The 25,766-nt window shown below is 47.4% G+C and overlaps 2 protein-coding genes across 2 annotated transcripts in view; one reads left to right on the top strand and one right to left on the bottom strand.

Moving 5' to 3' along the window:
- trrap (transformation/transcription domain-associated protein) overlaps nucleotides 1-13,788 on the bottom strand; it is a 64,192-nt gene extending 50,404 nt beyond the window's left edge. The window contains exons 1-29 of the mRNA XM_088001114.1: nucleotides 13,710-13,788; nucleotides 12,410-12,552; nucleotides 12,010-12,059; nucleotides 11,822-11,932; nucleotides 11,608-11,712; nucleotides 11,377-11,460; nucleotides 11,132-11,188; nucleotides 10,924-11,049; nucleotides 10,384-10,461; nucleotides 10,201-10,289; nucleotides 9,624-9,720; nucleotides 9,069-9,207; nucleotides 7,505-7,583; nucleotides 6,883-7,117; nucleotides 6,473-6,809; nucleotides 6,264-6,361; nucleotides 5,963-6,157; nucleotides 5,650-5,841; nucleotides 5,409-5,574; nucleotides 5,060-5,316; nucleotides 4,039-4,239; nucleotides 3,260-3,411; nucleotides 2,241-2,440; nucleotides 1,955-2,172; nucleotides 1,684-1,881; nucleotides 834-1,094; nucleotides 598-759; nucleotides 424-520; nucleotides 229-350 (exon numbers count right to left, since the gene is read on the bottom strand). Of these exons, the coding sequence (XP_087857240.1) occupies nucleotides 229-350; nucleotides 424-520; nucleotides 598-759; nucleotides 834-1,094; nucleotides 1,684-1,881; nucleotides 1,955-2,172; nucleotides 2,241-2,440; nucleotides 3,260-3,411; nucleotides 4,039-4,239; nucleotides 5,060-5,316; nucleotides 5,409-5,574; nucleotides 5,650-5,841; nucleotides 5,963-6,157; nucleotides 6,264-6,361; nucleotides 6,473-6,809; nucleotides 6,883-7,117; nucleotides 7,505-7,583; nucleotides 9,069-9,207; nucleotides 9,624-9,720; nucleotides 10,201-10,289; nucleotides 10,384-10,461; nucleotides 10,924-11,049; nucleotides 11,132-11,188; nucleotides 11,377-11,460; nucleotides 11,608-11,712; nucleotides 11,822-11,932; nucleotides 12,010-12,059; nucleotides 12,410-12,509 (4,206 nt within the window). The 5' untranslated portion in view covers nucleotides 12,510-12,552; nucleotides 13,710-13,788. The remainder of the gene's footprint in view (nucleotides 1-228; nucleotides 351-423; nucleotides 521-597; nucleotides 760-833; nucleotides 1,095-1,683; nucleotides 1,882-1,954; nucleotides 2,173-2,240; nucleotides 2,441-3,259; nucleotides 3,412-4,038; nucleotides 4,240-5,059; nucleotides 5,317-5,408; nucleotides 5,575-5,649; nucleotides 5,842-5,962; nucleotides 6,158-6,263; nucleotides 6,362-6,472; nucleotides 6,810-6,882; nucleotides 7,118-7,504; nucleotides 7,584-9,068; nucleotides 9,208-9,623; nucleotides 9,721-10,200; nucleotides 10,290-10,383; nucleotides 10,462-10,923; nucleotides 11,050-11,131; nucleotides 11,189-11,376; nucleotides 11,461-11,607; nucleotides 11,713-11,821; nucleotides 11,933-12,009; nucleotides 12,060-12,409; nucleotides 12,553-13,709) is intronic.
- A 3,704-nt stretch (nucleotides 13,789-17,492) lies between these two features.
- Nucleotides 17,493-25,248, top strand: LOC106905914 (neuronal pentraxin-2-like). Its single transcript, XM_014970969.2, has 5 exons — nucleotides 17,493-18,106; nucleotides 22,555-22,774; nucleotides 23,106-23,350; nucleotides 23,498-23,677; nucleotides 24,441-25,248. The coding sequence occupies exons 1-5, from the start codon at nucleotides 17,669-17,671 to the stop codon at nucleotides 24,669-24,671; spliced, it is 1,314 nt and encodes a 437-aa protein (XP_014826455.1). The 5' UTR covers nucleotides 17,493-17,668; the 3' UTR covers nucleotides 24,672-25,248.
- Nucleotides 25,249-25,766: the final 518 nt, after the last annotated feature.

Here is a 25,766-nt window from a genome sequence, read left to right as displayed (position 1 = left end):
ACTAGCACTAAAGCCCAACTAATAGCTAAACGCTATTTTCAGCTGCAGAAGCAGGTACCAAAGAGAAACGCCCTCAAAACGTTTTAAACTTAACCTTAACACAGCAAAGCAGAATTAGAGTCCCACAGCAGTGTGTCACCATGTTCCCGGCTCTCGGATCAGAGAGCAACTCAAAGCAGAGTTAGCCATGTTAAGCATCATGTGTCAGTGAAGCAGCAACATGCTAACCTTCCTCATGCAGGCTTCCCCCGCCTCCTGCAGCTCGTTATTGGTGGAGTTGAGAGCTTTGAACAGAGCAGCGATGATCTTCTCCCTGGACTGAGGCAGGTAGTTGCAGGCTGCCAGAGCATCTGTTCAAAACACCACAAATTGTTAGCGTGACGCCGGAGTCTGTCGGCGACTGTCGGCGTCAAACTGACTCACTGAGGGCAGCGATCCGCAGAGGAACCAGGGAGGGAAGGCTCTTGTAGCAAGGCAGCTTCATCAGAGCAGCATCCTCTGCCTCACACAGGTTCAGCAGCTGCACACAGGTTGGAAGTGTTGAGTTAAACTGGTGGTTTAAAGAGCAGGAGGCTGGGTGGACTGGCGGCGTAGTACCTCTGTGTAGAAGACCTTGTGCTCCATGACGTTCAGGTCCATGGTGAAGAGGCGCGGCTGCAGCGTGGTGCAGAAGGTGTTGCCCTCCATCAGGCCGATCTGGGCGTTGGCGGGCTGATGGCGGAGCAGGTGCTTCTTGGGAGGAACCATGTCCTGCAGAACCTGCAGAGCAGCCAGGTGTTAACACGCCGACGGCCAGATCCTCCTGACCTTTAACCTTTGTGGTGGCGGGTTACCTCCTTGTGGGGCTCCATGATGACCGTCACGCTCTTGCCGGTGACCTGCGCCAGGACCTGCAGCGAGTGCATGGCCTGCTTCCTGACGGTGGAGTTGGGGGACGTGACCTCTCGCACCAGGTCGTGGGTCACCATGTGGAAGGATTTATCCTGGGCGGCCAGCAGCTCCTCCGTCTTCTCCTCGTCCTTCAGCGGCGTGGCGCAGCGCACCAGCAGCTGCTCCAAGGTGGTCTTTGCCATGGCGACCGCTCCGTTCGACACCTGGGGACAAATCAATGAGGAGACGCTCTCAGCCAGAGAATCTGTTCCTGCTTCAGCCTCAAACTTTAATGGTTTTACTGGGATTTAGCGCTGGGACCAACATGTCAGAGTGTTGGAATTCATCCTGTTCACATTTGATACACTTTTTTGTTCTGGGGATGATCATTTAAAAACACTATAAAGATTTCTAAATAAGTGATTTGAAGAGAATAAATCAACATATTGGAATAAAACAACAAAGACGATTCTATTAAAATGTCTATAAATGATAATTTAGTGAAACATGGACATGAAGTAAAATGTTTAGCGGTGGTTTTGGATTTTAAACTTAACTGGATCTCATAAAATACATAAAACAAGAAGTGTGAAAGTTGGACTTGTGAATAAAGTAATAAATATTGTAGAGCGCAGGAGGTTCTGTCCAACCCAAACAGTCAAAACGAATCTGAACTTCAGGGCCAAACCAGTATGGGTTTTAAGAAAGTCTTTATTTTATTTTTTCCAGGTTAAACTTGAAGCATTGCTGTTAAAGACTGTTGGCAGTAATCAGTAAAGTAACTAAGTTACTGGCAGCCAGTTATGATCCCACCTCTCCAGTGAGGTCCATCATGACGAAGAGGAGCGCTTTGAGGAAGGTGAGCTGGTTCTGCAGAACCCAGACGAGAGGCAGCCGCTCCATCAGGAACTTGATGGACACGACGCCGCCCAGCTTGGCGTACCAGGCCTGCTCGTAGCAGCAGGCGCACAGGCGCTCCACGATGTAGGAGAACAGGGGCAGCTGGCAGGCCTGGGGGCGGAGCCGCGGGGGTTACCATGGCAACACACACCACCTCAGCACGTTCACGGTTAGCGAGGCCTACCCGCTCCTTGGAGCCCAGGATGATGCTGGCCACGTCGAAGATGACGGCCAGAGCCACCTCTCCGATCTTACACAGCTCCTTCTCCTCGTACGCCATGCAGATGGCGATGGCGTCGATCAGAACCAGGGGGTCCATGCCCTTCGACCCGTTCTCCTCACTGTGGAACATGGCGGTGCTGGGCTGACTGCCCAGCTGGTAGCAGGGCAGCAGGAAAGGTCCTGGACAGGAAAATAACGATGAGGACAGAATAAAACGGCGGAGCAGCAGGCGGGTCACGAAGCCTCACCGCACTGCTGGGCCACGGCCACCATGGTGTAATGGCGGATGAGGCTGGCGACGAAGGGCAGCGCGCTGGGCCGCAAGTCCTTGATCACAGCAGACATGAAGGCTCCGGTCAGGGCCTGCTCAAAGGTGCGGCGGGCCGGTGTGTCCTGGGCCTTGTAGCGATGGGAGATGATCACGCTGGGAATCCACTTCTCAGTGAAGCTGCAGAGGAAACACCAGGTCACATGATCTGTGCTGCCAGGCAGGAATCAATGAATGGATCCACCTGGAAGCAGCTGATTGGGGCAGCAGCAGCAGATGGGAAGGTGATCAGAGTCAGCAGCTAACAAGCATCGGCTGATGCTCAATAATCACATTCCCACTGTTACTAATGTGGTTTTAACGTGTTTACATCATCATTAGCTCCTGATCTGGACCGAGAGACTGAACGAGTCAGGAAGTAGGTCTCACACCGCAGCTGTCTGATCCTCAGCACAAAGAAAAATTAGCAGACGTTAATGCTAACCCGCTGTTCTGCTAACTCTAGCGAAGAGAGCTGCCAGTAAAGCACAGGAGAAACGATGGACTCAAACTCACAAGCAACTTTCACTCCTGAGCCAAACGGCCTCACAAGGTTTAACAAGAAGCAATCAGGGAATATTTCATGTTCAAAATCAGTGAAGTTTCCTTTAAATAATCATCATTTTAATGTTGACACATATAAACTCATTTATTCCTGCAGGTTTAATCGCTGCCAGGCTCATTTATTTCTGTGAAATTAAAACATTTTGCACCTTTGTCATTATGTTGACAAGGCCTGTCTTTGTTTCTGGCTGCCTACAGTCAATCACAGTTTAAACTGGTTGTGCTGAAAAGCAGCAAGTTAAACACAGTGAGATCTTGTGATCTTCAGATTGCTGGAATCCCAGAGGATCATTTCCTGCTGCTTCTTCTCTTACAGTCCTGCAGCCTTTGAGCTCAGCCTGAAAGCTACGATGCGCTCCATGCCTAACGCGCCGGTGCGAAGCAGACAGTACTGACTTGGGGTGGGACAGCAGCTGGTACAGGGCGTGTTTGTTGTCGTCCAGGCTGGTCATGGCCACCAGGAAGCACTTGATGACCTCCCAGGCCTGCCGCCTGTAGTACGGCTCTGTGTTGGCGCTCTTCAGACAGTCCAGGGCCGTCTCTATCGCCTGGAGGAGCAGAGAGGAGCCGATAGTTTTCTATTTGTTTGTAAATATGACGCTAAACATGTAACAGCTAATGCTAATGTCAGCGACAAAAATATGTTTCGAATTGAAAATGATTAAAATGTGATTCAATATTTAATTAATTGCTGAAATGAAGTCAAGTTCCAACGCTCAAATAAAAATCATCTCAATGATCTGGATCATTTTCCCTCCAGATCTGAAAAGTGTTGATGTCTCACATGGAACCGTCTGAGACGCAGCACTGCTTTCCTGGGCGTGTGTGTGTGTGTGTGTGTGTGTGTGTGTGTCCTGATGTCCAAAAAGAGAGCAGTCATTAGAGAGAGTAAATAATGCCGTCACGGTGGCCCTGCACCAGATTGATGATTACTGACTGGATGAGGAGGAGAAACAAGACAAGAATTTAATTACCTGAAGGACTCACACACTCACACACCTGTGACAGAGACTTATGGCTCTCTGCGGAGAACAATAGTGAGGAATATAAAGCTCATTGATGGCTGATTCTTTTCTTCAGCCCAAATATAGCAGGTAGAGGGAGGGAACGACGTCAAAGCAGGACAGACGGCGGTACAGAGGTCATCATCATCATCATCATCACTGTCGTCCTACCTTCTCCATAGGGAGCTGGATGGAGGCCTTGCAGTCGGTGAACTCCACCTTAATGCTGGGGCCCTGGACCTCCGTCACCACGTAGTGCAGCCTCTGGGATTCCTTCAGCATCTTCCTGTTGCTGCCGCCGAACTTCCCCAGAACGCGGTACGCCACGTGGGAGATGTTCTCCGCCGGGTTGCGCAGCGTCCGCCACAGGGCCTGCAGGATGCCAGCGGCACAGCTTCAGACCGCGGCAGAACAACGGATGGGCAACTCCCCAACAACACTGGGGAGCTCTCTGATTGGTCGATAGGTTCTACCCGTTTAACGGCACAGAACAGCTCTGCTATCTCCAAACATCAGTTAAATCATCACATTTAGTCACCATGGCGACTGAAACACAAACCAGGAGGATTGTATAATCACATGAAAAAAACAGATGTTCTGGTTCTGATCTGCTCAGTAAAAACAGCTAAAAGTTAAATCTAAAAGCCAATGCTAGCCCAGCCAATGTTAGCCTAGCCAATGCTACCCCAGCCAGTGCTAGCCCGGCCAGTGCTAGCCCGGCCAGTGCTAGCCCGGTCAGTGCTAGCCCGGTCAGTGCTAGCCCGGCCAGTGCTAGCCCGGTCAATGCTAGCCCGGCCAGTGCTAGCCCGGCCAGTGCTAGCCCGGTCAATGCTAGCCCGGCCAGTGCTAGCCCGGCCAGTGCTAGCCCGGTCAATGCTAGCTCGGCCAGTGCTACCCCGGTCAATGCTAGCCCGGTCAATGCTAGCCCGGTCAGTGCTAGCCCGGCCAGTGCTAGCTCGGCCAGTGCTACCCCGGTCAATGCTAGCCCGGTCAGTGCCAGCCCGTGCTAGCCCAGTCAATGCTAGCCCAGCCAGCCAATGCTAGCCCAGTCAGCCAATGCTAGCCCAGTCAGCCAGTGCTAGCCCAGCCGGTGCTAGCCCAGCCGGTGCTAGCCCAGTCAGCACTGGCTATCAGAGTGCAGCTATAGGAGGCGGATGAGTCTCTAGAGACTCCAGCAGGTCCAAACCATCACCTGCATGAGCTCGGCCCGGACCGGCTGGATGTGGTCGTACAGGAAGTCGGGCTGGAGGTTGTCCACACACAGCTCCAGGGTGCGGAGGCCCTGGCTGACCAGAGTCTGGGAGCCATTGAGTGCTGACACCAGAGGGTCCATCAGCATGGGCAGGTAGGGCAGCAAGGAGCTGAGGCGGACAGGAACCGTAAGGCACAGCTCCACAAACAGGTCCTTCATGTGCTGCTTGTGGAGGCCGCTCTGCAGCATGTTGAGGCCTGGAGGAAGTAAAGCACCGGGTGAACGTTCTCCACCAGCGGCCATTACAAACAACATGAATGGGCCCTGAGGAGAGGCAGCCATGTTGCACCTTGCAGCAGGTTGGGGAGCAGAGGGAGAAACTCCTGGTAGAGCAGGTCGTGGCTGCCGCCGCCGATTGAGCGGAACAGGGCGCGTAGGAGCAGGAAGTAGTTGTAGGGCTCCTTGGCGGACTGGGCCAGCTCCATGGAGCTGTTCACTATCTTATGGAGGTGAGGCTGAGGAGAACAACAAACAGTATTACAGACGCACAGAAGAGCGGAACGGGATGTTAGAGCTGCAGCAGGAAGTACCTTCAGCATCTGCTCGTTCTCAGCAGCAAACAGTGAGACGGAGCCAAACACCAGCTTGAAGAGTTTCAGGTAGAGGTTGGACAGCTCCACATTGGAGCCCATCTCCGGCAACCTCTCCAGGAGATACTCCACCAAGATGGTGGCAAAGAGGGCCGACGTGGACAGGTTGGCCAGGAAGGAGTTGGCCACGATCTGGGAACCAGTCAGAGCAGAGATCTGAGCAACGACCCCCAGAAACCCAGAGACATTTAAACCCAGAGCAGCTAGGAGCAAGAAGGAAGCGCGTTCCCGAGGGAAGCGCGTTCAGAGGCACCTGCAGGGCGTAGTTCTTGGAGATCCTCTCCACCATGTAGGGCACGGTGGTCTGGAAGATCTCCTTGAAGGTCAGTGGGTTCATCATGGTGAAGACACCAGCAAAATGCTCCAGAACTTCCTTCTCCTCCTTCATGCGGACCGTCTGACAGTTGGCCACCCGGATATACGTCTGCTGGTTGTTGGCAACCTGGACCTGAGCAGCAGAGCCAACCGCCTTAACACACTCTGGCTTTGTTTGAATCCGACTCATTGGTTGTTGGGCTACTTAGCCAGTCGCTGCAGCTCCAGCTGGGCAGTACCTGGTAGATGTCCAAGGCCTGCATGGCGTACTTCACCAGCTTGATGTAGATCTGCGTCTCCTTCGGCTGGAGCTGCTTGTTGGGGATGAACTGAGCTTCTGAAAGACAGAAGGAAACAAGTTTCACATAAAATTCACAACAAATCCCAGGACTGTTAACCGAACTCTGAAGCTGCTGCCGTTTAGTCTCATCCTGGAAGAGCAGCTCACCTCCTGGAGCTTTGCAGGAAGTGATTCCCCAGGTGATGGTCTTGACTCCGCACACCAGGGTCTTGACCAGACTGCGGCAGTCCGATACCTGGAAAGTCTGTTTGTCCTCCTTCTCCCCCGGTCGGTCAAAGGGCGCCGCCGACGGTGGAGCCGCGGCGGCAACCGGCGTGGGCGGGGCGGGCGGCGGGATGGCCGGAGTGGTGGACGGCGTGGGCGTGGCTGGCACGCCCGGCAGCACCCCCGGGTCTACCATGCCCATCTCTGACTGAGGCTTGCACTTCTTGAAGATGGAGACTAGCTGGTAGCGGGCGATGGTGTGAAACTTCAGCACAAACACCTGGTTGAGAGAACGCAGTGAGACACGTTTCCTGCTGCTCAGCGCGGGAACACCCGGGCGCCGCGGCTCGGACCTCCAGCATCCGCATGAGGATGTCCCGGCCGTTCCCGTTCTCCTGCTCCGACTTGGAGCGGATGCAGTCCACCAGGTTCAGCAGCAGCTTGCAGGACATGGTCTGGATGTTGCTGGGCAGAGACTCGTCGTCGATGTTCTTGGCGAAGAGCTGGACTGCCAGCGACAGGTCGGTGAGGGGCAGGTTCTGGCGGACGTGGTGCACAAGGTCGGCCAGGGTGCTGTAGGCCAGCGGTCTGCACACACGGGCCTCAAATGTTACCATAGCAACAGGCAGCCAAGCTACCGCTAACCACTTTCAATTAGCGACTGTTGCGACAGAGAAAGTTACCACATTCTGCAGATTTTAAGCTTTTTATGTAATATTAGAAAGACATAAAAAATTCACACAAATAATTTTATTTCCTAAAAGTCAGTGACAGCATTCCTTCAGCAAATATCTGATCAAAGGATGGAGATGGAAGGAGAAAATCTTATTGATCATTATTGATTTACTGGTCAGGAAAAGACGATTAACAGCAGATTTTTCCAGAATGTGAACCAGGTGAACCGCAGGAGTTCTGGTAGAACCGATTCACAGCTAAATCAGCAGACTGGACTAGACTGGACCGGACCGGACTCACCGGAGCGTCTCCCGGGCCGTATATCCAGAACCGATCAGGATGGACTCGTCAAACAGTTTGTCCATACAGGGAATGAACTCTGCAGAAAAACAAAATATATAAAAGGTTCAACTTTATATATTTTAAATAGAGGTGTGCCGATCGATCGGCTACCGATCATAATCGGCCAATTTCCATGAAAAGTGTATGATTGGTGATCGATCGCCTTTTCTTGTTGCCGATCACAAACCGATCACCTGCATGTCCCTTCTCAGCCTGCAGCTGCTCTCCTGTTTCCTTCTCACTGCGCAGCAACAAACCCACTAGTGAGGAACTAGAGCGCTGAGTGAATGGGGACGTTTGCGAGTTGCGATGGGAAATGACCTCGGGGTGAAGCGCCACACAATCCATCAACCCAACGAATCTAATGTGACATTTGTAAAACAAGCACTTGATTGATTTGGCTGCATCGAGGCTCAATGCAGGAACAAAAGACATTCGGATCCATCAGCAGGTAGAGCAGCGCAGCTACCAACACTCACCGGATTAGCATCACGGTCAGAAAGCTAAACAAATAACACCAAGTTCACGTCTTGGAGCTGCGGAGAGAGACGCTGGTTCTGGTTCTGGTGTCGGTGGTAATATTTCACAGACGGAGCCGCTCAGCTTCAACGTCCGTTTTAAGCTGCAGCGTGCAACTTTAAGAAAAAAGATTTTAGATATGTATTAAAATCTAAGTTAAGTGAATTTATTGCCAGATAACAGTCATTTCTACCCAAAGCGAAACATTAACAGCCAGTCCAGGTGACTGGCTGAGATCGGCTTCATGGACGATCGGAATCGGCAGCAAAACCCTGATCAGAGCATCAATAATTTTAAATTTTATTCTAACCGGAGAAAAATGTGTGAAAATCGTCTAATTAGAATAATTTGTTTAGAAAAACCATGAAATACCTCTGGTTGGTTTCTAAAGACTAAATGTTTCAGTCATCTAGTCGTGTGTGTGTGTGTGTGTCCGTGTGTGTGTGTGCGTGTGTGTGTGTGTGTGTCCGTGTGTCTGTGTGTCCGTGTCCGTGTGTGTGTGTGTCCGTGTGTGTGTGTGTGTGTGTGTGTGTGTCCGTGTGTGTGTGTCCGTGTGTGTGTGTGTGTGTCCGTGTGTGTGTCCGTGTGTGTGTGTGTCCGTGTGTGTGTGTCCGTGTCCGTGTGTGTGTGTCCGTGTGTGTGTGTGTGTGTGTGTGTCCGTGTGTGTGTGTGTGTGTGTCCGTGTGTGTGTGTGTGTGTGTGTGTGTGTGTGTGTCCGTGTGTGTGTGTCCGTGTGTGTGTGTGTGTGTCCGTGTGTGTGTCCGTGTGTGTGTGTCCGTGTGTGTGTGTGTGTGTGTCCGTGTGTCCGTGTGTGTGTGTGTGTGTGTCCGTGTGTGTGTCCGTGTGTGTGTGTCCGTGTGTGTGTCCGTGTGTGTCCGTGTGTGTGTGTCCGTGTGTGTGTGTGTGTCCGTGTGTGTGTGTGTGTCCGTGTGTGTGTGTCCGTGTGTGTGTGTCCGTGTGTGTGTGTGTGTGTGTGTGTGTGTGTCCGTGTGTGTGTGCGTACGGCTGCGCAGGTCGGTGGTCAGGATGTGCTTGGCGGCGATGAGCAGCTCCTTGCGGAGATGAGCCGTTTCAGAGGGACAGTTGGACAGAAGCTGCAGCATTCCCTTCACCAGCTGCTGGGAGTATTTGCCCACCAGGTCCTGGAGGTGAGACAGGTGAGACAGGTGAGACGCAACATATCAGTCAGATTGATGGCAAGTTAGCTTGACCAACAGCAGAAAGACGATTCTGGCTTTTATAACTTTCTACTAATAAAAATCAGAAAAATTTAATTTAACCCTCTTTATTCTGATATCCCTAAATAAAAGCCAGGCCACCCATCAGAGGACTCCAGAGCAGTCATATGTGAACGGACCGATCCCACTGTGTGGAGCCAAATCGGATCCGGTTGTTGCTGCTTTATTCAGCTGCCAGTCTGAGTAAACCAGCTCATCTCAGTGCCATCAGGAGGAAATCATTCCTTGAAGCTTCGAATGTTGCTACAGATTTTCTGACATGGGATGTTGTTGTTGTTCCCCCCATGAATTAAACAGATAATCTGTGTTGCCGTGATCACCTGGTAGATCCGGATGATGTAGGCCAGGAAGGACAGAGTCTTGATCTGAGCAGCGATGAAGTCTGCATACAGCTCCTTGTTGAACAACTTGTGATGCCTGCACAGAAAATAAAGCATCAGATCATAAAACCAGGAGAACTAGAACTGCTGGGATGATCCTGTAGGACAGAGACCGAATGGAGGACAGGACAGACGCCACTGAGCTCATTTCAACCTCCAGAAATGGATTTTAACTCTTGCTCAACATGTGCTGGGGAAACATTCAGAGAGATGAAGAACGCCTCAAACTGTTTCCCAAGGGCGCTGTGGGGCGCAGGGGTTCAGCACAACCCACTTATAGAGGCCTCAGTCCTCAACACAGATGTCGCAGGTTCGATTCCCGGCCTGGTGACCTTTGCCCCATGTGTCCCCCTTCTCTCATTACCTCTTTCCTGTCAATTCACTATCAAATAAAGGTCACTACAGCCAATAAAACCTAAAAACAAAAACAGTTTCCCTGCAGAGTCAAATGGGTTGATGAAGGCCTTCACTCTCAGAACCCAGTAAACCCAGTAAACCCAGTTAGCCAAGCTCTCACCTGGCCTGAGGAGACACCTGCAGCATGATGGTATTCATGATGAGGGGAACGAACTCTGACACCACGTTGTGGATGTTCAGCTTGTAGAGCTGAGGAAACAGGAACAGCTTCAGTTCACCGCCAGCTGGACCGAAAACAGTTCCTTGAACCAGAACCAGAACCAGGCCGGAGAGCGTCTCTCACCTGATACATCAGAACCACGATGATGGGCAGTTCAGCCAGAACCTTGAGGGACAGCGACCCGCGGGGGATGATGGTGTGCTGCAGGCGGAGACAGACAGGAAACGGTAAGAAACGCCGACCCGAACCATTCAACAGCAGGAAGACAGGGGGCGCCGTTTCTAAAGATACACATTAACAACAATATCTGGGAATAACAGTCTAGCAAGAGAAAATAAATGAGCATTAATTTTTTACAGTAATATTTTCATCATGTTATTCTTATGTCTATAAATGTCACAGGTCCAAACTAAATACTTAGTCCTAGGATCCATCTTTAGTTTGCAAACTAAATATGTAGCTCAGAATTAAATGTTTAATTAGCAAGCTGTGACATTTATAAATGACATTTATCCTTTTCTACGACAGGATAAATATTTGTTGTTGCTGTTCTTCAGTCCCAGTTAAAGCTCTGCAGAATCCTGGCCACCGGTTCCTGTCCTGCAGCAGCATTGTACTGCCACCCAGTGGTAACCCCTGGCAGTGCAGGGAGATGCCTCTTACCGTTCGTGTTTCGCTGTCCTCTCTCTCCGGCGCCGTCTTAACCAGGACGGATGTGATCATGCCCACCATCTCTGGAGAGGGAACCGTGTTCTCAGCAATCACCTGCGGGTTCTCAAAGTACCTGGCCTGGAGGAACGCAGCACAAATATTATCCACACAGAACAGAGACAGAGCAATGACAACAAAACAATACAGGGATTACACTCACAACAACTTTTGGAAGATCTTTGTAAATCTGCTTCACAAAGTCCAGGAAGTGGTGGATCTGAGGAGAAACGATGACATGAATATGTTTTCTATCATTTATGTGCCTTACTGTCTGCAGCAGCTGAATGAAACCTGCGATTATCGATGATTTCTACCAAAGCTCTGTCTGCTGAGACCCAGACCAGGTTCATGGGTCGACTCAACATCTGAACATGGTTTCTACCTCTAACCACCGGAGATGCTCACCTCCTGGGAGATGGGAGGCCGGAACTGTTTGTGCAGCTCAATAATGATTCGAAGGCAGATCAGAACGTTCTCCTCACTTTCAATCTGAGAAAACAAATCAGAGGAAACATGAAGGCTTGTTTTTCTGCAGTTCTGGTTTTCAGAACGATCTAATAAGTGGCTCTTCGTTCTGAAGCAGAAATACCAAACATGACTGGTTTACTGAAAGCTGCTCCATTTTTATCGTTTTACCTCCAGGAAGCGAAACATGACCGATAAAATGTTCTTGGTGTGAGGACGAAGATGCTCATTGGTCGGGATCCGGTGAATAATTTCCAGAACCAACTTCCTCAGTTGCTGAACAGAAGAAAAGAAAGTGAGATGTTCATACGGAGAGCCAGTTATTCTTTTTATACTTCCAGCTGGATCAAACAGACATGGCTGTACAGAAAGGCCGGAGTCTCACCTGCGTGGGTTTTTCCTGCAGGAACTGCACCTCTCCGTCCTGCAGGAAGGTCAGGAAGCGAGGGATGATGTGTTCCAGGAAGGTGGAGTACTGAGGCGACGACGTTACATTCTGGGACAGAAAAAACTTCCACATCAGAGACCCTGAGCTCATCATCTCAGGAAATGCATCTAGTCCATCAAACTGACCTCAAAGTTCTCGCTGACCTCCTGCATCATCTTCAGTTTGGTTTCATCGGCTGCAGGAGGAGCAGAGCCATTAGAGCGCTTGGAGACGGAGGCGTCACGGCCTCCAGGGTTCAGCTGAGGCGCTCAGATCTTATCAGTTTTCCTTTCAGCGTCCAGAATGGTTAGGAGGTACGAGGAGAGCCAGTCACTCTCTCACTCACACACACACACACACACACACACCCGTACCTCCGACTGGACTAAAGCTCATCGCTCTCATCAAAGCGCCACAAACACACAGAGCAAAACTAGGTCGAAATACTACAGGAAACCTTGACTAATCAATAATATTCATATTTAATGTCCCATCAATCAGTAAAGCTCAAACTCAGCTTGAACAGTTTCAGCTCAGTGAACTCACGCGTGTTGGTGTCTGTGAGCGCCGCCACGAACTGCAGGTACTTCTTCATGAGCGTGGTCTGGTCCACCACGGTGGGGCTGGGCGTGGGGACGAACGCCATGGCGACGGCTGGAGCTGACCGAGCAGCACCGATCTCAACTGAACTGTAGAAGACAAGAAACAGAACTAAAAATGAATCTACGACCTGCTGACATCTTCTATCCATAAACGCAGCAGCATATTGCCCAGCATCGGCTTAAAAACATGAACATGTTGCCATGTGGAGGAAGATCATTCGGTGAGTCTGAATGTTCAGATCATCTACTGCAGGGAAATATCGCATCATGAGTGAGCATCTGTCACAAAGTGAAGATATGTTGTCCTGACAGACTCCCACTCCAAGCGAAGGAAAAGGTTCATCAACCTGGGTTAGTTTCAGTGTTTGGTCACTCAGCAGTCACATTATGCTTCCCTGAAAACTACTGAGTCTGTTTTTAACCGAACTGTAGCTGTTCCAGGTTACAGTAAAGGACCAAACAGATCTTTAACCATTTACTCAAGTCTGGCATCTCAACAGGAGTGAGCACAATCTGTTTGATGCCTTTGGTAGTTTGCTTTGATTCAAATAAAGAAATGTTAAGGAAAGGTTTTAATGAGGAAACTATCACAAAACAAGTTATCTAAAGGCCCATGTTGTTGGTAACTGATCGCGGGTTTACAGAAACCATCCACCAGGTAGAAGCGGAATATAAATCTAGAACAGCACCGCTCCTAGTGCAGCAGATCTGTTGGTTCTTTTTCTAGACTTTTACTCATCAATTTCCTGCCCAGAAGTGAAAACAGTCCTGATTGTTTCAATTAAGCGAAGAGACAAACTAGAGAACATGTTAACATCTAGAAACAGAAAAACACGCCGTTTAAACGGCGCTTGGTGATGACGTCATCATTAGCATTGCCGAGCTCTAGTGATGTGAACTCCGATCAAAATCAAAGCGTTTAAAACTATTTTAATGCATAATAAAAACCTTTCTAGCTCTACTTATCGGAGGTCCTTATCGATTAATCCAAGCGAGGGAAGTTAGGGTTGTTATTCCTACTGGAAAACAGGCTAACCGTTAGCAGCGCAGCTAGCTTCCCTAAAGAAAGAAAGCGCTCGTGCGTTAACATTAAGCGGTACTTCAAAGTACACCAGCCCAAGTCACACAAAGGACAATTCTAAGTAATTCATAAAAATATCACAATAAAGAGAAAACTCGCACGAAAGCAGCTAAATTCTAATGTTGATATTTGTTCAAAGTTTAAATGACAGAGCGGAGCTTACCCTGCTCCCCCGACAGGAAACAGTCGCTTTCTCACCGCCGTTCGCGCTCCTGCTCCTAGCGAACTTGTCAGATATCCCTCCGCGCGTTGGTTCCTACATCCTCATTATTCAACTACATTTACAGACCAGTAATGTATGTCTACCAATGATGTATGTATAAACAGAATATGGTTAGCATTTGCCTGTGCATAACATGTTTTATTGGTCAGAAATGTTTAAAATAGTACCAGCGGAAGGATAAGAACTCACAACAAACGGTATAAGACCATCGTTTTCGATGGTCTTCTTGCTCTCAGGAAATCAGCATCAATAAAGGCTCCTAAAAAATATGAACAGAATTTTTTAAAACATTTGTAAATAGAAATGGGATCTTCATTGCCATAGTTAACAACCAGTTAGTGTACATTATTGTGGTTTATACATTTGTAATGTTAATCAAATCTATAACTTCCTCGCACAGAATTAAGTGTTCTACCAGTAGGTGGCAATGTTCCGTGGTGGATGAAATTCAGAAAAATAATTAAGGCTCGAATACAATGAACTACTTTTCTTTCTTTCCTTTTTTTCTTAAAAACTGTTGCATAAAATGTCTGTTCAACATTTCAGTAAATGACAGTTGAGTGGAAGAACGATTATTGTTTGGAGAGACAAATTAAAAGCTGGAGAAAATCAGAAATCTCTCAGGACGGTCTAACAAATCCCCACAAGGTGGGTCAGGTCATCATGGATCCATCATTTCCCATTTCAGCTCAGATTGTCTAAATTACTGCTATTTACTAATGTCAGAATAATGACAGTTTCCCCATAATGTTTGACAGAAATACATTTAAACTGTGTGAGTCACGTCAGACCCACAGGGTTTCTGGGCCTGTTATCTCCTTCTTATTTTCCTGTAGTTTCCTGTGTTTTCCCTGTGGTTTCCTGTTTTCCCAGTAGTTTCCTGTGTTTTCCCAGTAGTTTCCTGTGTTTCCCTGTAGTTTCCTGAGTTTTCCCTGTAGTTTACTGCATTTTCCTTTAGTTTTCCTGTGTTTTCCCAGTAGTTTACTGTGTTTTCCTTTAGTTTTCCTGTGTTTTCCCAGTAGTTTACTGTGTTTTCCCAGTAGTTTCCTGTGTTTTCCTTGTAGCTTCCTGCATTTTCCTTTAGTTTTCATGTGTTTTCCCAGTAGTTTTCCGTGTTTTCCCAGTAGTTTCCTGTGTTTTCCTTGTAGCTTCCTGCATTTTCCTTTAGTTTCCTGTGTTTTCCCAGTAGTTTTCCGTGTTTTCCCAGTAGTTTCCTGTAGTTTTTCGGCCCCAGCTCTGCGCTCTGTGCATGGCAGCAGACCATAGCTCTGTTTCCATGCGGTTGAGCTGAAAGCTGTTATTTGTCGTTTCCTCCCAGCAGCTATTGGGTTTCTGTTCGTCCTCCTCACATCCTGGAGGAGATCATTCGACACATAAAACCACTTTCTCCCTTAAGTAATAATGATCTGCTAAGAGTTGTTTGTCTCTGCTTTATTGCGCTGTCCTGCTTGTTTCATTAGTGGATCTATTTAGTTTTTTTACTCGGCTGCGGTGGGGGCGTTGTGACACGCTGAGGCCTCTCATCTGGCCGCTGCATTAGTGATGAAACCGGAGCGTCCTCTCCTTCAGACCGGCTCTGAATCATCAGCCCCGCCCATCATCCAGTCGGCCTCTGAAGGCCCAGCCTCGCTCAGCGTTCTGCAGATGAAGAGGATGCTTTGTGTTTGATACAGAGACACATGCACTCACCGCCTGCTGCTCATCCTGCAGTCAGGCTGCAGTTTTCTGGTATTCCAGGAACTGCGTTGTTCAGTTACTAGGAACTAGGTGTGATGTCACGCATCCGAGCGGCGCGGCGTCCAGCTGGAGGTGTTGATAGTCGCTTCCTGAACAGGACAGCCTGACATGTTCATCGCATCAGACCAGGACAGAGTCTGAGTTCATCCAAACTCCTTTACTCTGACGCCCCTGATTAAAACACAAGCAGCCACCTTCTGAACAGAACCAGAGTCCAAATGTTCTGGTTCTGGCCTCAGAGATCCATCAGAGAACAACCAGCACCATGAAACACGGTGGTGGCAGCAGCATGCTGTGGGGAAGCAGCTCAGAGATGATTGGAGATTTAGATCAAAACACATATCAATCTCAAAGTTCAACAATTAATAAAACAGAATAAAAACCTAGGACATTAAAATACAAATTAAACATTAAAAATTAAAACATGTTGTTTAAAAGGAGAGAAAACATTTATGGGTTAAAATGGCCTAGTCGAAGCGCAGTCCTGAATCCAGCTGAGAATCTGTTGGGAGATGTGAAAATGGATGTTAATCTAATCCGCACTGAGCCTCTTCATAATCTGGAGTTTAAATCTGGTGGAAACCTGCAGCTGATGGTTCACTAACAAGCATGCCGCACCTTTCAGATCCAGTCACTGTTTCTCACCTGCTCTCTGCTGCCAGTTGACCTGTCACCATAAATCCCATGAACATTTTGAAGTTTGTGGTTTTAACTCAAAAAGTGTGAAAAGAAGAAACTTGAAATGATTCACCTGCTGATTCAGAGACGGCTCACCTGGAATCAGTTCCCCGTTAACAACCTCCATCCAGTTCACCTGAGCAGGAGCCTGAACCTTCAGCTGTGATCAAACCTGAAGGTTTGTCCTGATCAGGTCCAGATTCTTGTAGCTCAGGTATTTGTCATTGCAGCTTAATGGGATTCTGAACGCTTGGAGTTGTGATGTCATCAGTCTTACGTTACCTGGAAGCCTCAGGTGGAGCTGCTGCTTCTCCGTCTGCTCACAGCGAACCGGGCCCAAAGGATCAGAACCACAAGGTAGTTCTTCACTGCTGCCTCCATTCAACATGTGGCTCCTGATAGGAGACCGTTTCTGGTTCTGGTTCTGACGTTAAGCAGGTTTTTGTGTGTTTGTTCTGCTAGTAGCATTCTGTAACAGCAGCAGGCTCTCTGCCCAGGGCGGCACACAACAGAGGCTGAGGTTCTGTTGGGCTCATTTGTCAGATTTAAAGAAGCTTTTGGACCTTACAGCTGGTATGAAACACACTTCTCATTCAAACAGTAATTCTGTTTTGAATGATTTTCGTCTGACGTAATGCTTTCATGTGTTCATGTTTTATTGGCTCTAGTGGACTTTATTTGATAGTTAATTGACAGGAAAGTGGGAAATGAGAGAAGAGGAAAACATGGAGGAAAGGTCACCAGGCCGGGAATCAAACCTGCGACTGCCAGGACTGAGGCCTCCATATGAGGGTTGTGCTGAACCGCTGCGCCACCACAGCACACCTGTGGCTTCATGTTTTCATCAAGCAGGAATCATAACTAATATTATCTGGATAGCAGCAGGCTGTGAAATGAATCACTTTGCGTTAAAGTTTTGTAATATTCTACATTGTGGGCCTGCAGACACCTACAGCGCCACCTTTTGGTCTGATTGTGTTTTTTGTGGGCCCCATGCGGGGGCTCTGCCCAGGGCAGTTGTGACTCAGGGGCTGCCCCTGTTGTCAGTATGTGGATTTTCAGGCTTTTTCTCCGAGTTTTATGATTTTTCTCTCCGCGTTGTCATGGTAACCTGACTCTCTGGACAGGAAGTGGATCACCTGTCGCGTCTTCACTAATGAACACTAAACTGTGGTTTTATCTGGCCCGTGACGTCGGCCGCCTCCGCCCAATCAGCGCGTTTTCACAGACACCTTGTGGGTAATCCGCTTTGGCGCTCAGAGATGTGTGTCCAGCGCCACGCTGTGCGCGCTCTCTGCGCCAGAAATAGCACCAGCGGGTTCTCAGCGGCAGCCTGACACTTGATCGGATTCCCGGCCGCTGCTCCACGGCTCTGCGCTGAGGAGCCGCCGGAAGAACCCCCGCGGACCGGCTTTTACGCAGACAAGCTCCGGAGTTTGTTGGGTCAGGGTTCGGAGTTCTGTTCCTGCAGGACAGTTCTGTTCATGGGAACCAGGATGTTGTCTCTCTGGTGCGGATTTCTCAGCTTTTGCGCGCTAATCTGCGCTCAGCCGGATGATGGGAAGCGGTACATCTGCCGCGCAGTGGCCATCAGCGGCGACGCCGGCTGCCCAGTGACTTTACTGCCGGACCTGAGTGCCGGCAGCCAGGAGGAGGAGCTGCGGAACACCGTCATGCAGCTTCGGGAGACCATCGTCCAGCAGAAGGACACGATCTCCAAGCAGCTGGGCACCATCAACGAGCTGACCACCAAGCTGTCCCTCTGCGCCTCGGCCGCCAGCGACCGGAAGTCCGGCAAGGGGGGCGCGTGGGGCAAGGACAAGCAGAACACGATGGGGGACGTTCCCACGGACCCCAACGACTCCATCGACAGCCTCGGAAAAACCATGCAGGGGCTCAAGGAGCGGCTGGAGAACCTGGAGGTGAGCTGGAGCGCATGCGTAAAACCGAGCTTCGCTTTCTGGGAATCAGGAATTAAATCCGTTTGTCTAATTTGACTAATCAGCAATAATGAATTACAGAATAGATATTTTTAGTAGCAGAAGCAAGACTGAGTCAGAACCCAGATGGTTCTGAAGGCCTTCATGGACCAGAACCGAAGCACTTTCCCTGAACTGAACTACTTTACTAAACCTGAAGTGAACTACTTTATCTGAACTGAACTACTTTCCCTGAACTGAACTACTTTCCCTGAACTGAACTACTTTACAAGATGTGAACTGAACTACTTTACAAGATGTGAACTGAACTACTTTACAAGATGTGAACTGAACTACTTTCCCTGAACTGAACTACTTTACTAAACCTGAACTGAACTATTTTCCCTGAACTGAACTACTTTATCTAAACTGAACTACATTATCTGAACTGAACTATTTTACTAAACCTGAACTGAACTACTTTCCCTGAACTGATCTACTTTACCTGAACTGAACTTATTTACAAGATCTGAACTGAACTACTTTCCCTGAACTGATCTACTTTACCTGAACTGAACTTATTTACAAGATCTGAACTGAACTACTTTACCTGAACTGAACTACTTTACTAAACCTGAACTGAACTAATTTACAAGATCTGAACTAATTTACAAGATCTGAACTGAACTACTTTCCTTGAACTGAACTACTTTCCTTGAACTGAACTACTTTCCTTGAACTGAACTACTTTACTAAACCTGAACTGAACTATTTTCCCTGAACTGAACTATTTTCCCTGAACTGAACTATTTTCCCTGAACTGAACTACTTTATCTGAACTGAACTACATTATCTGAACTGAACTATTTTACTAAACCTGAACTGAACTACTTTCCCTTAACTGATCTACTTTACCTGAACTGAACTGAACTACTTTACTAAACCTGAACTGAACTACTTTACCTGAACTGAACTTATTTATAAGATCTGAACTGAACTACTTTCCCTGAACTGATCTACTTTACCTGAACTGAACTGAACTGCTTTACCTGAACTGAACTGAACTACTTCACTAAACCTGAACTGAACTACTTTATCTGAACTGAACTACTTTCCCTGAACTGAACTACTTTCCCTGAACTGAACTACTTTATCTGAACTGAACTACTTTACCTGAACTGATCTACTTTACTAAACCTGAACTGAACTAATTTACCTGAACTGAACTAATTTACAAGATCTGAACTAATTTACAAGATCTGAACTGAACTACTTTCCTTGAACTGAACTACTTTCCTTGAACTGAACTACTTTCCTTGAACTGAACTACTTTACTAAACCTGAACTGAACTATTTTCCCTGAACTGAACTATTTTCCCTGAACTGAACTACTTTATCTGAACTGAACTACATTATCTGAACTGAACTATTTTACTAAACCTGAACTGAACTACTTTCCCTTAACTGATCTACTTTACCTGAACTGAACTGAACTACTTTACTAAACCTGAACTGAACTACTTTACCTGAACTGAACTTATTTATAAGATCTGAACTGAACTACTTTCCCTGAACTGATCTACTTTACCTGAACTGAACTGAACTGCTTTACCTGAACTGAACTGAACTGCTTTACCTGAACTGAACTGAACTACTTTACTAAACCTGAACTGAACTACTTTCCCTGAACTGATCTACTTTACCTGAACTGAACTGAACTGCTTTACCTGAACTGAACTGGACTACTTTACTAAACCTGAACTGAACTACTTTACCTGAACTGAACTACTTTCCCTGAACTGAACTACTTTCCCTGAACTGAACTACTTTATCTGAACTGAACTACTTTCCCTGAACTGAACTACTTTATCTGAACTGAACTACTTTACCTGAACTGATCTACTTTACTAAACCTGAACTGAACTAATTTACCTGAACTGAACTAATTTACAAGATCTGAACTAATTTACAAGATCTGAACTGAACTACTTTCCTTGAACTGAACTACTTTCCTTGAACTGAACTACTTTCCTTGAACTGAACTACTTTACTAAACCTGAACTGAACTATTTTCCCTGAACTGAACTATTTTCCCTGAACTGAACTATTTTCCCTGAACTGAACTACTTTATCTGAACTGAACTACATTATCTGAACTGAACTATTTTACTAAACCTGAACTGAACTACTTTCCCTTAACTGATCTACTTTACCTGAACTGAACTGAACTACTTTACTAAACCTGAACTGAACTACTTTACCTGAACTGAACTTATTTACAAGATCTGAACTGAACTACTTTCCCTGAACTGATCTGCTTTACCTGAACTGAACTGAACTGCTTTACCTGAACTGAACTGAACTACTTTACTAAACCTGAACTGAACTACTTTATCTGAACTGAACTACTTTCCCTGAACTGAACTACTTTCCCTGAACTGAACTACTTTCCCTGAACTGAACTACTTTCCCTGAACTGAACTACTTTACTAAACCTGAACTGAACTACTTTACTAAACCTGAACTGAACTACTTTACTAAACCTGAACTGAACTACTTTATCTGAACTGAACTACTTTACCTGAACTGATCTACTTTACTAAACCTGAACTGAACTAATTTACCTGAACTGAACTAATTTACAAGATCTGAACTGAACTACTTTCCTTGAACTGAACTACTTTCCTTGAACTGAACTACTTTCCTTGAACTGAACTACTTTACTAAACCTGAACTGAACTATTTTCCCTGAACTGAACTATTTTCCCTGAACTGAACTACTTTATCTGAACTGAACTACATTATCTGAACTGAACTATTTTACTAAACCTGAACTGAACTACTTTCCCTTAACTGATCTACTTTACCTGAACTGAACTGAACTACTTTACTAAACCTGAACTGAACTACTTTACCTGAACTGAACTTATTTATAAGATCTGAACTGAACTACTTTCCCTGAACTGATCTACTTTACCTGAACTGAACTGAACTGCTTTACCTGAACTGAACTGAACTACTTTACTAAACCTGAACTGAACTACTTTCCCTGAACTGATCTACTTTACCTGAACTGAACTGAACTGCTTTACCTGAACTGAACTGAACTACTTTACTAAACCTGAACTGAACTACTTTACCTGAACTGAACTACTTTCCCTGAACTGAACTACTTTCCCTGAACTGAACTACTTTACTAAACCTGAACTGAACTACTTTATCTGAACTGAACTACTTTCCCTGAACTGAACTACTTTATCTGAACTGAACTACTTTACCTGAACTGATCTACTTTACTAAACCTGAACTGAACTAATTTACCTGAACTGATCTAATTTACAAGATCTGAACTAATTTACAAGATCTGAACTGAACTACTTTCCTTGAACTGAACTACTTTCCTTGAACTGAACTACTTTACTAAACCTGAACTGAACTATTTTCCCTGAACTGAACTATTTTCCCTGAACTGAACTATTTTCCCTGAACTGAACTATTTTCCCTGAACTGAACTACTTTATCTGAACTGAACTACATTATCTGAACTGAACTATTTTACTAAACCTGAACTGAACTACTTTCCCTTAACTGATCTACTTTACCTGAACTGAACTACTTTACTAAACCTGAACTGAACTACTTTACCTGAACTGAACTTATTTACAAGATCTGAACTGAACTACTTTCCCTGAACTGATCTACTTTACCTGAACTGAACTGAACTGCTTTACCTGAACTGAACTGAACTACTTTACTAAACCTGAACTGAACTACTTTCTCTGAACTGATCTACTTTACCTGAACTGAACTGAACTGCTTTACCTGAACTGAACTGAACTACTTTACTAAACCTGAACTGAACTACTTTACCTGAACTGAACTACTTTATCTGAACTGAACTACTTTCCCTGAACTGAACTACTTTCCCTGAACTGAACTACTTTCCCTGAACTGAACTACTTTACTAAACCTGAACTGAACTACTTTATCTGAACTGAACTACTTTATCTGAACTGAACTACTTTCCCTGAACTGAACTACTTTCCCTGAACTGATCTACTTTCCCTGAACTGATCTACTTTACTAAACCTGAACTGAACTACTTTACTAAACCTGAACTGAACTACTTTCCCTGAACTGAACTACTTTCCCTGAACTGAACTACTTTACTAAACCTGAACTGAACTACTTTCCCTGAACTGATCTACTTTACTAAACCTGAACTGAACTAATTTACAAGATCTGAACTGAACTACTTTACTAAACCTGAACTGAACTACTTTATCTGAACTACTTTACCTGAACTGAACTACTTTATCTGAACTGAACTACTTTACCTGAACTGAACTACTTTACTAAACCTGAACTGAACTACTTTCCCTGGTGGTGATGTAAGGCTCCCGCAGGAAGTCTCCTGATCTGTAATGCTGCACTTCCTGTTTGATCTGCAGCAGCAGCAGATGAGGGCCAACTTGTCGGGCGCCTCGTTCCCCAGCGAGCTGCGGGAGCTACTGCAGCGCCGCCTGGGGGAGCTGGAGAAGCAGCTGCTGAAGAAGGTCAGCAGCCTGGAGGAGGAGAAGAGCCAGCTGTCCAACGCCACGGCCGCCTACCGGCTGAAGACCGAGAGCACGCTGAACGCGCTGGTGGAGAGGATCAGCGAGCTGGAGAAAGGTACGCGGCCCTTTGCACTCAGAGCTCACTGCTCCCAGATTTCAGACCTGATTGCTGGTTTCCAGCTGTAATACTTGAAGCTGTGTGTTGACTCTAGATTTCTGACTCTAGATTAGTAGCTCTAGATTGTTCCTCTTTAATATCTTCAGTTCCTGCTCAGCAGCAGAACCTTGGTTCTGATAAAATGCACAGATGTTTGTTGGGAATAAATTGGCAGAAAATAAAATTTGACTTTTTGCAAATCCAAGTCCAGTCCCTCAGAGGGAACATGAGAGCAGAACGTCCCGGCGGGCCCTTCAGGCTGTAACCCTGCTGCCGTCTGTCCTAACAGGGGGCGGAGACTTTAAGTCCCCTGAGCAGTTCAAGCTGTCCCTCCCCCAGAGGACCAACTACCTGTACGGCCGCATCACCAAGTCCCTGCCGGAGATGTACGCCTTCACGCTCTGCATGTGGATCAAGTCCAGCGCCAGCCCTGGCGTGGGAACGCCCTTCTCCTACGGCGTTCCGGGCCAAGCCAACGAGATCGTCCTGATCGAGTGGGGCAACAACCCCATCGAGCTGCTCATCAACGACAAGGCAAGTGTCGTTGATGATTGGCCAATCAGGCCGCTAACGCTAACGGGTTGCTAAAAAGGCAGCTAACCCTAATGCCCACTATAAAGGCTGATAACAGTCACCAACAGGCCACTATAGAGACTAACGGGACATGTGGTTGTGCTGCAGGTGGCCCAGCTGCCGCTGGAGGTCCGGGACGGGAAGTGGCACCACATCTGCATCTGCTGGACGACCCGAGACGGCCAGTGGGACGCCTACCAGGACGGAAATAAGTTGGGCGCCGGAGACAACCTGGCAGCCTGGCACCCCATCAAGCCTGGAGGAGTCATCATCCTGGGGCAGGAGCAGGTAGCAGGAGGTCACAGGGTCAGGGGGCCTGAGGGTCAGAGGTCACAGGATCAGGGCTCTCGGTATTTTGTGCAGCACAGAAGGAACCCGCTGTGACTCATCCAGGCTGCTGAGCGTCTTTAAAGTTTCTCAATTTAGACGGAACGGAAACCAGTCAGGGTCAAACCCGGAGCTAAAGGTCATGAACTCTAACAGAACCTGGCTGACAACAGGAAGCAGGCTAAAGCTAGTGCTAACCCGACTCAGAACCAGAACCAATGATTCACCTTGGTGAACCAGAACATCTGGAGCTCTGCTGGCCTCAGCTAAGGTCAGAGGTCATGATTCAGAGAAAAAAAGGCCTCCATGAGAGACCAGAACCACCACTGACCCAGACGAACACAAAGACCTGCTTCAGACTGACCAGAACCTGGGGGGAAGTAACTAGTTACATTTACTCCTGTTGCTGTAACTAAGTGCAGTCAGTAGCTACACTTTCACTTTGACTTGAGTATTTTTTGGGTGAAGTATTTTACTCAGTTACGTTAGAGATCTTAAAGAGAAGCACTGATCCTGCTGGGAAACCCAACCGGTATGGTTCCAGTTCACTGTGATGGAGGAACCAGTTCAATTGGGAGGAAGGTGGCAGCTTTCCCATTCCCACCAGCTGTATGTGATCATCCCAGTAATGATAACCCATAAGATCAGGCCAATCAGGAGCGTCCCATTTTGACCAGAGTGCTGTCGTTCACCTGCTAGCCGCTGCTGTGTTTGTCCCTCACAGGACGTGGTAGGCGGCCGGTTCGACGCGGGCCAGGCCTTCGTGGGGGAGCTGAGCCAGGTGAACATCTGGGACCGCGTCCTGAAGCCGGCCGAGATCCGCTCCATGGCCAACTGCAGCGCCTACCTGGCCGGGAACGTGGTGGCCTGGCTGCCCGGCAGCGTGGAGGTGTTCGGCAGGGGCGCCTCCAAGCGCCCCCTGGAGGTCTGCCAGGAGCGGCTCCCCAACTTCTAGAGCGGCGACTGTCACCATGGCAACGCCGTCCTGGACTTCCTGTCAGAGTTTACATCTCCAATGTTTGGTTCGAGCTTTTAATGTGAATGTTTCTGAAAGCTCTTCATCCAGCATCCGTCTGTTCATCCATCCATCCCACTGGTAGTAAAGTCAGTCTGTCCAATCTGAAATGATCTGTGGAAGTTCTCCCTGATGTGTCTGAACTCCTTCATGGAACTCTGTTGCAGCAGACATCCCGCCTGCTTCCACCTCCTCCTCCTCGCTGCCAGTAGTGAGTCCATCTCAGTGCTTTCTCTCCTCTGACCAAAGGAACATTGGGGATTTCTTGTCACCAACTGCTGTAAATGATATTTATCTTCATGTTGTTGCTGTGTTACACTGTAGAACATGAGCCCATAAAAAGCTTTAATATGTATTTTTATGAATCTAAATGACTTAATTTTGTGAATTCCCATCATTAGGTTGTACAGTGTTAGCGCCTCGTCTCATGGCCTTCACAGACGTCTAAGTGCCATTAAATGTTTTTTTTTTTTTTTACCTGTTTTGACATCACAGAATAAAGATGATACATGTCGCAGCTGTTTTCCATGTCTTTTTAGTAGCAACGTTAGCTTCCATGCGTTTTTGGGTTTTGTCAGGGTTGGTGGTGGTGAGAATGAACGCGGAGACCCAGATGATGATGATGAATTTAATGAGAAGCTCACAGTCCAGGATCAGGCACCACGGCAGCAAATTAGCACATAGCTAATACCGGTAGCAACTGACATAAAAGACTGTACACTGAAACAAGCAACCTCAGGACTTCACAGTTCAACTGAGGAAAACTGACTGACAAGCGACATAGCATACGACGCAAGACGAGGAACACAGACAACAGGTGGGACTAAATACACTGGGAGGGTAATCAAGGAATGAGACACAGCTGGGATCAATCAAGACAGCACAGAGACTCAGAAAGAACCCTAACCCCAGAAAGAAACTCAAAACACAGAACCTAACAGGTTTGGGTTTAGCTTCCATGTGTTTTTGGTTTTAGCTCTGAGCTGAGCAGCAGGATGAACCTTGCTGGGTTGTTTACCTGCTGTCTCTCGGATC

The sequence above is a fragment of the Poecilia mexicana genome, unplaced genomic scaffold (genome assembly GCF_051168715.1).
Source record: "Poecilia mexicana isolate PSO_F unplaced genomic scaffold, ASM5116871v1 scaffold_19, whole genome shotgun sequence".
Lineage (NCBI taxonomy): Eukaryota > Metazoa > Chordata > Actinopteri > Cyprinodontiformes > Poeciliidae > Poecilia > Poecilia mexicana.
This window is presented reverse-complemented; position numbering and strand designations above follow the sequence as displayed.

What these genes read in the sequence shown, in the direction of transcription:
- LOC106905914 (XM_014970969.2), top strand. Translation starts at nt 17,669, where the DNA reads ATGGGAACCAGGATGTTGTCTCTCTGGTGCGGATTTCTCAGCTTTTGC. An exon ending in AGCGGCTGGAGAACCTGGAG is followed by an intron (nt 18,107 to 22,554) that starts GTGAGCTGGAGC and finishes TTTGATCTGCAG; the next exon opens with CAGCAGCAGATGAGGGCCAA. An exon ending in GATCAGCGAGCTGGAGAAAG is followed by an intron (nt 22,775 to 23,105) that starts GTACGCGGCCCT and finishes CTGTCCTAACAG; the next exon opens with GGGGCGGAGACTTTAAGTCC.